The sequence below is a fragment of the Myripristis murdjan genome, chromosome 10, assembly GCF_902150065.1.
Source record: "Myripristis murdjan chromosome 10, fMyrMur1.1, whole genome shotgun sequence".
In the NCBI taxonomy this organism is placed as follows: domain Eukaryota; kingdom Metazoa; phylum Chordata; class Actinopteri; order Holocentriformes; family Holocentridae; genus Myripristis; species Myripristis murdjan.
The window spans coordinates 14,629,752-14,643,046 of NC_043989.1; the positions used below are offsets into that span (position 1 = coordinate 14,629,752).

Genomic DNA, 13,295 nt, shown 5'->3' on the forward strand with positions numbered 1-13,295 from the left:
AACTCCGTGCTGCAAAAGAAATAGTCGGACAATCGTATTACTAGATGCGCGCGCTCGTCCGTGATCGTGCGCCCCGACCGAGCAAAGCGCGCTCACGTTGTGTATCCAGTGCGAGCGAGATCGACTATTCATCATAGCTCATTCAATTTCTATCCAGACACCGACCAATACAGAGCCACAGCAATGGTAGGTTTAATGTCGTTTTTTAACTAATTTCACCAGCCATCGTCGGTTAATACTGTATAATAATGCTTAATAGCACGACGTGGGCAGGATTAATGTGCATTTTTTCCTCGTTTTTCGCGATGAGAGCCATTCCATTGAGTATCAAACATGGCAAGCCGGTCAGTGTTCATGATGCCCGGCTGCTTGCCGCAGGAGCTGCTAGCTCATGGCTAAATCCGGTTAGCTTTGATGTCTGGATTGGTGCGACTGGGCGAGCTAATATTGGTGTGAATAAATCAAAACTAACTCGTGATTATAACAGAATCGGTGTAAGAGGTGTTGATTGTTGTAATTCTCGACGGGGATGCGAGATAGAGGATGGGGAGAATAAACGGCCCAAAACAACTGGCGCCATTTCCTTCCTCTCCCATTTCTCGCTGACAAAAGCCTTTATCAGGCCCTCCGTTCCGCCAGCGCTCACGTCGCCGGCATAACGGCGGCTTGTCTTATTTCTACTCATCACTTCAGGTGTTTGACGCGCTCCGGATATCCTACGCCCTCCATAGGTGCAGTCGGCAGGTGCATCGCCCCGGGGCCTGTCTCACTGGCTAACGGTAGTGTTAGCTCGCAGTGAGCCGAGGCAGAAAATGACACCCACCATGGCTGACGCTAGCCAGGGCGCTGTGATTTCCTTGTTCTTTGTCTGCGCACGGCTTCCTCGCTAGCGTGTATTTGCTCTTTCATCGCTTGTGTGTGCACCGTTACACCCGAAATTTTACACACCTCCGCACACAGGGACACTAAATAGGCAAAATTTCGGGTTTGTGGCCGATGCACGGCGGTAGGTGAATGTGTGAATTGACAAAACGGACACGACATTTGAACGGGTTTTGCCTTATATAGCAAGCTAGCGCACATGTGCGTGTGCTGCATTCATGGCCCCACCCTGAATTTGGTGCAAAGACCATTTTGTTGTCGTCGTATTAAGAGTCTCTGCCGTTACATTTAATTTTATTAAAATGCCCGCCCGGCGCATCGGCATTTTGTCTTGTTTTTCGGATGTGTTGTGATAAATATTCAAAAGGATGTCACAATTATGTAACGTCAACTTTAGCATTTAGGTTTTGCTAGCTGAAGCCGCTCGGTCTGTTCTTCCTGGTTGGTACTACGCATCTAATTTGTACATGGGTTTAACGGGTCGCACAATTCGAGTAAATGATGCATTTGTTTATTGTTGCATCCTCCAACACAAGACGACCATATCGACTAAGTTTGGCATATTCAGTACATTTCAGGAATCCAAGTGTAATTTTCACCGTGAATCACTGCAACGCGGAACAATTAATTTTATAATTCTTGCTTCTGAAGTCGATCCGTAGGAAATTTTAGATTTTAAGAGGTTTCTCTCAACTCCTAGCTTTTGTGTTTTATATTGCATTTCGTTGCGGCCTCTGCATCGTTAACAGCCTGACGTCAGGACTTAAACCTGTCTCATGCATACTTTCTCTCGCTCTCTTTTTTTTTTTTTTTCAAACTTTGCAGTTGTATGTTGGACAGAAAGAGAGCAATAAACTTATTGTTAAAAATGTGGATGGATGCAAGATGATTGGACTCAACTGTTTCCCATGTGACACTGTGGAGGTCTGCAGTCAAATCAGGGAGAAGGCAGTAGAGAAATATCTCTGTCCGCTCATGTGCTCTAACTAATTCCTGTATTAGGTTTGGCCTGCTGGTGTAATTTGCCCATATGGTCATGGCATGAGGGCTGCATACTTCGGTGTCTCTTTATGTTGGAAAATCTGTCACTTGATCAGTATTCTGGTCAGCTTACATTTTGCTTGAACCTTGACTCCTGGCAACACGTCTTGGTGTCTGGACGGGGAGATAATGATCTCTGCTCCAGATTAGATAAGGTGAAAGTTCAGAGATCCCCCGTGGCACATTTGGTTGTCACAACTGCAAAACTGAGGAATAAACACCTTCTTAGGGGATGATTACAGCACTAGAGCATAATGGAGTGAATGTATAAACTGCTGGTCGTGATTACAGCATGTTAATTTTTGGAAATAATAATAATAAAAAGAAAACAAAATGTGATTTTGTGTACTTTGGGAGACATTGAAGCATACAATTATGCATACAGAATACAACAATGAGAAGGTAAAGCATGAATTTACAGTAAATGTAAAACAAATGGATTGTGCATATACTCATTGATTAAATTGTACAGTTTAGAAGCATAAAAATAAATGTATATGACAATTAGAAGGATAAGGGGATATGGGTAATGATGTGAATTTGCAGTAAATGTACTTGAGGTACAAAAAAGGCATTAAATTTAAATGAACTAAACTACAGGGGTGTACATATGTACAAGTGTCTAGGAATGTAGATATCAGTTCAAAAAAAAAAAAACATTCACACACAGATGCACATTTACACATTTGGAAGTGTCCTGAACAACAAGGTGCAGTGCGCATGTGCATTATGGGTTCTCGGTGTCACTATGGAGGTATTACACAGAGAAAACGTGCTGACTGTAGAGATATCTTCAGATCAGAAAACCGTGCGCGACAGTGTCTCGTAGCAGAAGGAGGGACTTGACTGAGAGGGCGGGCTGTGATCTGCACTGGCTACTTTTATGACTTAACCGTCACACTTCAAACTTTTGACTACAAAGGACAAAGGAAACAATGTTTATTTTTGGTTGCCACTGAAGTTGAGATTTCTGAAGGTGCCACTTGTGAGAAGTTGATATTTCATTATTAATTATTACCTCTCTCCTTTATCCGGACTATTTGCGCAATCTCGCACACAGGCGAGCATGCCCTGAGTCAACACTCGGTGCAGGTGTCCACACCTCTTTACTCAAGTCCTCTCAAGTTGGGCAATGCTTGGTACCACATTACACACCAGCAGCTCTTCCTCATGGCTCCATTGCATATTTGTTGCTGGCAGGACATGTCTGTCAGAACAGGAACCAGTTGAGTCTTGAATGCTCAACTGAAAATTCTTTTCCCCATAGTTTTATTTTTTTTCCCTCGTTAACATTCATGTTAAGGGAAACATTCATTCATACACAAGAGACAGGTTTTATATCATCATCACCCATCTTGTCCAGAGACTTGAGTTTCCTGTGGCAGAGTGCCTTAACCAAATGTCAGAAGACTCGACTGAGTTTATGGGGCAGCTGTGACTCAGGGATGTGACTTGTATTTTATTTGAACAGAAGAGCCATTGTTTGTGTCAGAAGCTTGTATTTAATTCCTGGCTTCGGCCTCATCCACATGTCCCTCTGTATGGTCGAGCTACGTGGCGTGAAACATCTCATGTAATGTGTCATTCGTAAGGAACGCCTCTTATGTAATGTTGTGTACGTGCCAGCCGTGCCCTGCTCATAAACCTCAGCTATTCACCTTCTGCCGTTTTGCACTAGTGCTCAAATTGAACTTTGGCTTTGATACGTTTGGTTTCTGTTCTCATGCATTGTGAGAGCCGTTCCTTACACACAGTGAATAGATCTATAAGGCTTTATTGGTCGAACCATCAGTGCTCTTTTCATTTGACCTATGCTGCCTGTCATGGTAGTGCCAGTAGATTAAATTGGCGGACTATACTCCTCAGCTTTGCCCTCCCCACCGTTGTTGCTAAGAACTAGTCACAGCCACACCTTGCGTTTCAATTCTCCTTATCAGTTGTCCTTGTAAGGCGCATTACTGCTGCGTGTGATAGTCACATGCGGCTCTCTCAGGCCCTTCTTCAGTTTCCTGGTGTCAGTGTTTTCTGTTGTTACTCATCATTTCTGGCCACTTGAACATAATAGCAGCTCTTTCTCCTCTAACAATCCTGTGTCTGTCCTTCTCTGCCAGTCATGATGGGATTATTTTTATGAAAATTGCATACACAGATAGAGTTTGTATCGCCTGTTGTATAATAACTGACTTACACTGTTTACAACATAAAAAAACAATTTTAAACTCTCATTAAGAAAAGACCAACCTGTTACTTTTGCCTTATTTAAAGTTCATAAAATGTCAGTAATGACAGCTGTTGTCGTGAACTATAAATACTGTGTGTTTTGACAGCATGTTAACGGCTTCCTCTCTGTGCAGGCCTCCGGGGTAAAAGTGACAGATGAAGTGGTTGCAGTCTTCAATGACATGAAGGTGCGCAAGGCTCAGGTAAATGAGGATGAGAAGAAGAAGAGGAAGAAGGCCGTTATGTTCTGTATCAGCAAGGACAATAAGAACATTATTCTGGAGGATGGCCGAGAGATCCTGCTGGGAGACTTGGGCACCACCGTCCAGGACCCCTACCTGCACTTTGTAAAGATGCTGCCCGCAGACGACTGCCGCTATGCGCTCTATGACGCCACCTATGAGACCAAGGAAACCAAGAAGGAGGACCTGGTCTTCATCTTCTGGTGAGGACAGGGCTCTTTTTTTTTTTTTTTTTTTAATTCACATAGGAATCATTAGACTTAAAGTGTTTTATAGTCTGAATGTGAAGACATCTGGTTTAATATTCTTTTCCCATTTGTAGGGCCCCAGATAATGCTCCATTGAAGAGCAAGATGATCTACGCCAGCTCAAAAGATGCTATCAAGAAGAAATTCACAGGTGAGTGGCAGTTTTTTATTTTCTGGACTTCGCTAAATGAGTGATAAAGTAACTTGTTAAGTCACTTCAGGACATTGAGAGTTGGATCCAGTTTGGCACTTAAAAGGTGTTAAATGAGGGTTTGTGTGTGCGCTCAACAAAATGGTCAAGCATTAACGAAAAAAAAGAAGAAGAAATCAGAATGGGAAATGGGCATATTTCAGATTTCACAACTATTAAGCTTAAAAATGTGTAGAGTTTTGATCACACTAGAGAGGAAGTCTCAGATCAATAGGCAGCGTCTTAGTATTTACTGATTTTGCCGCACTTGTAGTTTCTTCTTGTTTCCACTCAAAAGGAGCAGAAAGAAATATCTCACCATTAGGCCTGGTGATAATGGCCAGATTGTATTTTTGGCATAATGTGAATTTTCCACTGTGATTGTGACTAATTGGAGCTATGATTTGATTTTGATTTAGACTATTTTCATCTCCTCGCCCCACAATAATCTTCAGGTTACCACAGGGAACCTAAAGATTACTTAATACTGATAAATGCTCAAATATTCATTGTTTTCATGTTTAATTCCAGGTATCAAGCATGAGTGGCAGGTGAACGGTTTGGAGGACATCAAAGATCGGCGCACCCTCGCTGAGAAGCTGGGCGGCTCATCGGTAATCACCCTGGAAGGATGCCCTCTATAAATCTTGCGCCCGGCTTCAATTGAGGCCTTCCAGACACATCTGTTGGGTTTAGCTGTTCATTCCAGTTTGGTTTGGAGGAAGGGCAAAAGCAGAACCAGGATCATTTGCGGGACTCTTGGGGAGGGATATTGTGGGTGGTGGGGGGGGGGGGGGAGTAAAGTGACAGTTTTAAAAAAAGAAAACAAAAAAAAAGTTCCACAGCTGCAGACTGTCATTCCAGTTCACGCAACATAATGAATATGAACAAAACACACAAGGAAAAAAAAAATTAAGATACAACTGCGGAAGGATGATGAGTTTAAAAATTAAATACACATAATGTAAATGTTTAAGGACAGGGTTTTGTTCTCTCCGGGTTCCATTTGAATGATTGCAGAGAAAGGGACAGGCAACAACTGTTATGATTCCAACTATTGAATCCTGATTAAAAAATAAATAAATAATTGTTCCAACTACCTTTTTTGCCAAACTTCTAGTTAAGTTTTGTAAGTGTGTGTAGTTGAGACTAGGTGTAGTATAAACAAATTTACTCTTGATTGCACAAGATGTATCAAAACCTTCTCTGGGGGAACACGGTTAAATATATATTTTGTTTTTTTTTTTCTTTTGTTTTTTTCTTCTTTTCTTTTTGGGATTTTTTTCGAAACATGCAAATTCCAAAACTTGAGTGATTCCATTTTTATTTGCAGTTTTCAGTCAAAACAATGGCATTTGATGTAGTTAAACAAACACATTCCTTGTACTTGTTAAAACCAGGATCTGGTCAGTTAAAACTTTGGATGGTCCTCTAAAGGTCAGATGGGGAGCGATGTATTTGAAGGGCCTGTGTTCAGAGCATAGACTGAATATTGAATGGTGGATGTTTTGTATCGTCTCCTTATCTCTAATAAAAGGCACTAAACTACTGACTTGTCCTGCTCTTTTTCCGCTTCTTTTACTTCTATATTGCACATAACCACAGGAAACGAGTAGTTGTTACACCATTTCCTTTATAAACTTCTTAAGTCTCATTATGTGCTAATTTACTGTCACTGAATCATCTGTCATAATGACTGATAAGCTTTAGGAGTGGTCGTTTAAAAGTAGCATCAAGTATGTGCCCTCTAATTTTAAAATGATGCTCAGGATGGGTGTGAGTCAGTTCCACTTTGTAATATTAATGCACATTCCTGCACATGTTATTAGAGTAATAAATCTGTGCTCATGACATGCCAGATCTGCTTTGAGATCTGCAGTCCAATCAAACCAAGCTGCACGCCAGTTTGCAACTCCAAGGTTAACCTCACACTGAGTCACCCATTTAGCTGCATTAAAGCTGCAGCGCCCTTAATGACCACAGGAGGGCGCCCCGGATTCACTCCTGAAACCCTTTCATGCAAACTGCACCAAAGAACTGCAACGCCAGCAGTGTTATAAATCTCTGTTTATTAAAATATATCAAGCATTTTTCAAAAATAGAACTATTAACACTTTGTGCGTCCCTCAAACCCACACTGGGGGAAAAGCATATTGACTCCACGCTGATGTCGAGTGAAGAAACGTTAGATCGGAAAGGCCCAGTGGTGTCCATAACCTGTTGTCATTAATTCAAGCTGGCAGCCTCGTTCGCTGAAGTGGTGAGGCCTCACAAAACATATGCAGACATCCCTGGATGCAGGTGTGTGTCAGTATGCAGATTTTCCTGAAGCTGGCAAAACGCTTTTCAGAGGGCAGACAAGAATAATAAACCATTTCCTCTGCTCTGGCCCTTTACATACATTATGATCCAACAAGTACAGAAAGTCAGAGAAGCATAAGGGTGATGTAAGCACACGTCCTCCATCCCCTGCAATATTCCACAGTGGGAAAACCACCTAGTGCTGCTGAGACATGACACACGTAAAGACAGGATTTGTGTTAATCTTTCCCCCCTCGTAAAAAGTGGCTTATTTTAACATAGTGGAAACACTGACTCTTATTAACCTGACGGTGAGGAAAAGCGCGTTAAAAGATGCCGTGACGATGATATCACAAGCAGCCTTGTTTAATAGAGCCAGAGGTCGCAAGGAGCAAATTAAACACAGCAGAGAAAGATCTCAGTGAGGGAACCAGATCTGAAATGACATTCCTGTGCTTAGTAGATCTGTTTTACTTGTATGCCCATGAAGGACATTAATCTTGGATTAAATCCTGTTTTACTTGTCTTTTATTAGAAGTAATAAGACAATTTGTGCCACGTTTCCTTGGAGTCACTTTGTGTTTTCTTTTACCTTCCACTTAACACCTCATTATAACCCCAACTTATCGACTCGTCTCCATCTTAGTCCTGATTACAGTCTAGCTGGTTGCCATGCACCCAGTAACAAATCTGAGCAAACTTAAGTGGAGTGAAACGGACGGCCACATTGTAATCCCGGTTCTCCCCATCAATCTCGAGCCACTGGTGTCCAGAGAAAATGCCGATGACCTTCCTCTCCCAGCGCTCTAGCGTATTGTCCCATACCCGTCCGTACACCCCGGAGCCACTGGCCCCAGGCCGGGCGTCACAGTGCTGATAGATCAGGTCGTTAGACTCGTCCTCCACTGGACAGAACCGGTACACCAGCTCCCCGGGTCGGTCACTGTCAAATCCAGAGAAGTGGATCCGCTTCCCTGCCAGATCCTCGGAGGAGGGGGCTACAGAGAGACGCATGAAGGGGCGGCGGTGTGGCCAGCGCAGCTCCAGCAGGGCGTAATCAAAGTCCATGCTGACCTCCTGGGGGCCCTGGATCCAGCCCTTTGGTACCCGGGTACGTTTAACCCTGACCCAGCGCACCAGAGGCTTCTTGGCAGAGGTGTGATCGGTTTTGGTGCCGTTGATGGAGGAAGGAGGGGTCAGGAAGCCCACCCTGAGTTTACGCGCCCCCTTGACATAATCCTTTCCGTCGTGCACACAGTGGGCAGCTGTTAGGACATGCTGCTGTGACACAAGGACCCCGGTGCAGCCTGTGGAGATCCGCACTGCTGTGGAGAAAGGGTAGTCCAACAGGAAGTGGTCGCCCCGGATGTTGAAGCGCCCATCAGCCCCGTAGATCTGCCGTCTCATACGCTTATGTCTGAGCTTAATTCTGGGTCCTCTCTTTGATGAAGGCTGAACAAAGGGAATTGCAGTGCCTTCCAGCTCATCGTCACCCTCCACATCCACTGTAGTGAGCGTGCGGGAGCCGTCAGAGTACAGGGTCTCAAATGCCAGCTTCTCAGTCAGCTGTTCCCCGCCAGCCTCCTGCTCGCCTCTGTGGAGGCAGCTGGAGTTGCAGTGGGTGGAGAAATCCAGCTGAGTCTGAGCACTGAAGCGAGAGCGGGTGAGAGGCAGGGGTGCATGGGGCACCAGTGATGGTATGTGGACGGGCTGGTGGTGAGGCGGGTGCAGAAATGACAGGGAGAGGGGCAAGAGGAGCTGGAGGAGCAGGAGCGACGTGAAGAGGTGAGCCAGGAGGGAGTTCTGATGTGGCGTCATGGTGGTGGCAGATAACACTGCAACGATAGGGACAGTAATCAAATACACAAGAAAAAAAAAAGCCACTCATCCCTTGTGAAATTCATGGATTCCAACATGTTTTGCATTTGGAAAATCTGTGGTGCAGAAAACATCGGAGAAACTGTGGAGAATATTGCCAAGTAGTTCCAAAGGTTGTCTCACAAACTATAATCCCCCATAAAACGAAACTCTTTCACATTGATGGGTTGACTGTAATTTACAATGTCTGTGCAAGTGAGATCAGCTTGCAAAATCTAATGTTGCAATGAATTTGCTGAATTTCGTCTCTTTCCACAGGAGTAACAATGCACCTCTTGTTCATACGATATAGATTATTCAGGAAATAGGATTTCAGCCTGGTGACAAACAACAAGCACAGGCCACAAAAAGCCACAGACACATTCCACAGGAAAAGAGGTTCAATTTAACAGGAAGCAAAGTAATAAGTCGAGAAAGCAGAATGGCACTGGTCAGTTAGCAACGTGATCAGTGGTGTGATTGCAAAATAAATGCACTGTGTCATATATTTTGCAACATTTAATATATGTATAATTTCCAAGAACTGTCTGTTTCATTTCCATAATATTAGCTACACATTGCAGATTTTGCATAATGGCTGGCTGTCGGTAAATATAGGTGGTTGGGAAGTACAATGAAAGCGGGCCGATCAAATTTCTGAGAATGCTCCGAGGTAAGGAGTTTCTTTTTTTCCTTCCATCAAACATTAACTACTTCATAGTGTACATGGGTTTTAGGGCAGATTAGCAGGGACAAGGAGATACTTGACTCCTCTAAGACTGTGGACCCTGAGGCACTCATGGCATGAAGAGAGCAGGTGTCTAAAAGTGAAAAGAAACAAGTTGAGGCATGGTGGCCAAAGGGAGCATTATACATACAAAGACAGGGTGGGGTCTGGCACAGCTACACTGTCCCGTATAAAACCATAAAGGAGAAAGAGCTACGCAAAGCAGCTCCTGTGTGCAGAGAGAGTTCGAATTTTCCCTCTACCTACTAAAGACAAATTTCCAGTTAGATAGAGCAAAAGTGTAGTTAGCCAGCAGTGAGTTAAACCAATTTCAGCTGACTTTCTGGTAAAGTAGTAAAAATTTGCCCTAAGTAGATATTAATCCAGACACTAACCTCAACATATAGGCCTATAAACGTGTGAATTTTACGACCCAAACAAGCATACATACTGTATTCTAAAAGATTTCAGGATATAAAGCTACTACAGTGTATACATACTATAGTGCAGACTGCAGTGCGTGTTTAAGTGCAGAATACATCTTTTTGACTCTAAATTAGCAGGCTCTCAGCCAAAATCCACAACTCTCCCTAAAGTTATACAGGCTCCTCCTGATGAATTCCATAGGAAAATGAACCAGGAGAAATCTCTTCACTTTTGCTCTAACTGGACTCTGATTTCATCCATTTGCCCCACAATTTGATAAAGCGTCTTAAAAGAGAGGATGGTGCAAGCAGGTCATTTTATATAATCTCTGTATATAAAGAGGGAATTACAAAATAACTGTAAATGACCATATCATGTTTACTAGCTTAAGTTTATTTGTCTTAATAGCTGTGAAATTGGAAGGGCTGGATGTCACAGATATACTTCAAAACCTCACAGGGCTCTTTTTCACTTTTGATGAGTGCAAACAAACAGAGGCACACACACACACTCCTGCAACACTGCTGCCTCTTATTGCGCTGCCAGTCTGTGGTCCAGAAACCCTCCCTGTCCAGTATCCAGAAGTGGTCTAATCTAATTTGATGTATGCAGCAGAGGAGTCAGCTAAAGTTCAGCTCCCTTTAAAAAAATCTGTCACCCACTTCAGATGCACAAGTTCCCTTTCAAGTTGAAGACGGGTGAAGGGCCAAAGAAAACAAGACAGACCAAGACACAATACGGCCAGTATATTTTGAGAAAGGGCCCTTTGTCAATTAAACCATCTTTCCACCTGGGACCTACCAGCCATGCCTAATTTCATCTTGGACCATTACATGAAATCTGAGCAAATCTAGCTCCTTGATGAACCTGACCCCCCCTCCAAACCACCCTCCCCTATCTGATAATATCACTTTGCCAATCATTTTATTGAACCAGCGGAGTGTGAAGGCGTCACTGGTCACTGCCCCTCTCAGTGCTACTGCTGGGCCATAAACACACCAAGCTGACCTTTCCCTGTCTCTGGTGGGATGCCTAAAATGTCCCAATACCATCTGGAAGCAACCGGAATAAGACAGTGCAGAAAGTTATGGGCTGTGCGTGCAAATTATTGCAATTTCTGACAATTCACAAGAAAAATAAATATCTTAATTAATTTATTTTGTGAAATGACACCGGTTCTACAAACCACAGGAAATTAGTAAACAGAGTATTTCATGCATTACCTCCGGAACTGAGATTGATGCTCCGTGTTTACACCCCAGACACGTTTCCCTCCCCATCAAATGTGCTGGATATTGTCATTTCCCAGGCTTTTCCCTCATCTCCGGTGCGTGACAGGCAGGTAGTTTCTCCCTCGTCTCTGTCCTCATCCAGCGGAAGGTTTCCTCACTTTTACGGCATGTACAAATAAAGCGCCAGATGCTGAGTCGCGTTGAATGCGCCTGTCCGGTCGTGACTCCCCTCCGAAACCTGTGCAGCTCCGACGCAGCCACAAATAAATGTCTCTGTCTGAAAAGAAGTTTTTTCTCTCTCTCCCTGCGTCCTCCCTCCCGGTCCTAGCGCCCCGCCTTTGCTTGCCTGCTGAAAATGGGACAGTTTTGTTGGTCACCGCTGCGACCAGTTTGAAATGGGACAGGGGGGCACCTACACTTTGAGAGCTTTTATTGTGAAACTTGGTGCAGCTAACTCGTTTTAAACAGTAGCTCACCATGTACAACACTAGTTATGAGTTTAATAGCTTGCAATCAAGAGTTCATGATTTGTGACTTAAAATTTTGAGTTGAAAGAACATATTTTACATGGTGTATTCATGTGGTGACACTTCAGTGACATTAAATCCTCTTGAAATAGGCTGGTTGTGAATTCAAGCCATACACAATTATCAATTTGACTGGACATTTGCTAAATGAACTCATTTTCTTATATTTACTCAGTGACTTTTACTACATTAGAGCAGCTAATGAGCTGTAACATAATTATTCAACATTGTTTCAGTCAACTTGCAATCAGAAATTGTTTTCCAGATGGAAAGCCATAATATTCTTTTCTGTGGCCTTGCAGCAAAATATTGATGTGTGTTTTGTAAGCATATGATTTTGTCTGTCCAGTTTGATCCATTGCAACTGTTTAGTTTGGGTGTGTTGCGAGAAATACAGTAAATTGTCTAATAAAGTTGTACTGAATGTTTTGTTTTTGGTTTTTTTCCCCCCATAGGAATCAGTTGCACAACTTAACTATTTACAAATGTTTCATCACATTAGGCGTTGGGCGCTTTCATCTGTTGCCTATTGTTACACCCAACAAGAAAAAAGTCTTGTTTCTGGCACAAGTGTTTTCCAACATTGTTACCTGTGCCAGCAGCCACTCTAAAGATAAGTGATATGAAGGCGGGCAAATTAACTGTAATGTGCTCAGATATTGTAGCCATCAGGAAGAGGATTCCTCCGTTGTTGGGGCTTGTTGCCTCTGCTGGCTCTGCAGGCTCACGTTGCTCCCTGGCTCCCTGACCTTGATCTCCATGGGGTCTTTCATCTCTCATTCAGGGTCTTGCCAAACCTGTGGAATTTGTGAGGCTTTACACCGCCTCTCTAATAAGGTACAGTTTCAGGGGTGCCGAAACAGAGCTCCCAGTCACAGCAATGGTGCTTTCTGGAATGCTGTGGAATCTCCCGGCAAGGACACAAGCAGGCTGATTGGCACAATGTTCCCGCTGTTGTCCCCACTGCAAATGTCTCACACACACACATCAACTGCGAGATGCACCGAGCAAACCTGCTCCTCATCCCCCAGACGCTCTGCAGTGATTGTAATAAAATCTGCAGCTGATTCCCTCCTGGCGCCACGTATGGCATATTGTTGACAGAAGCCACTGATGAAGTTTGGTATGTGGGGTGAAATCGCAGAGGAGAGGAGGGGAGACGGGGCAGTAGGCAAAAGTTCAGAGAGGTGTAAATATGTAACTCGGTGAGCATGCTGAGTGTGATGATGGTATCACTCCTGGTCTTTGAGGGGAAAAAAATGAGCTCTGTGTCACAGCAAGAGAACACAAAAGATTCCCTCTGTGACTGTGTGTGTGTGTGTGTGTGCGTGTGTGCGTGTGTGTGTGTGTGTGTGTGTGTGTGTGTGTGTGTGTGTGTGTGTGTGTGTGTGTGTGTGTGTGT

The 13,295-nt window shown here is 43.7% G+C and overlaps 2 protein-coding genes across 2 annotated transcripts; one reads left to right on the plus strand and one right to left on the minus strand.

The window, feature by feature from the left end:
- The first annotated feature begins 38 nt into the window (after positions 1-38).
- Positions 39-6,371, plus strand: cfl1 (cofilin 1). The gene is made up of 4 exons (XM_030061972.1): positions 39-186; positions 4,278-4,588; positions 4,708-4,784; positions 5,355-6,371. Exons 1-4 carry the CDS (start codon positions 184-186, stop codon positions 5,465-5,467), a joined length of 504 nt encoding a protein of 167 aa, XP_029917832.1. The 5' UTR covers positions 39-183; the 3' UTR covers positions 5,468-6,371.
- A 512-nt stretch (positions 6,372-6,883) lies between these two features.
- Positions 6,884-11,628, minus strand: prss23 (serine protease 23). Its single transcript, XM_030062829.1, has 2 exons — positions 11,358-11,628; positions 6,884-8,959 (listed from the first exon to the last, which is right to left on the minus strand). The coding sequence occupies exon 2, from the start codon at positions 8,940-8,942 to the stop codon at positions 7,767-7,769; it is 1,176 nt and encodes a 391-aa protein (XP_029918689.1). The 5' UTR covers positions 8,943-8,959; positions 11,358-11,628; the 3' UTR covers positions 6,884-7,766.
- Positions 11,629-13,295: the final 1,667 nt, after the last annotated feature.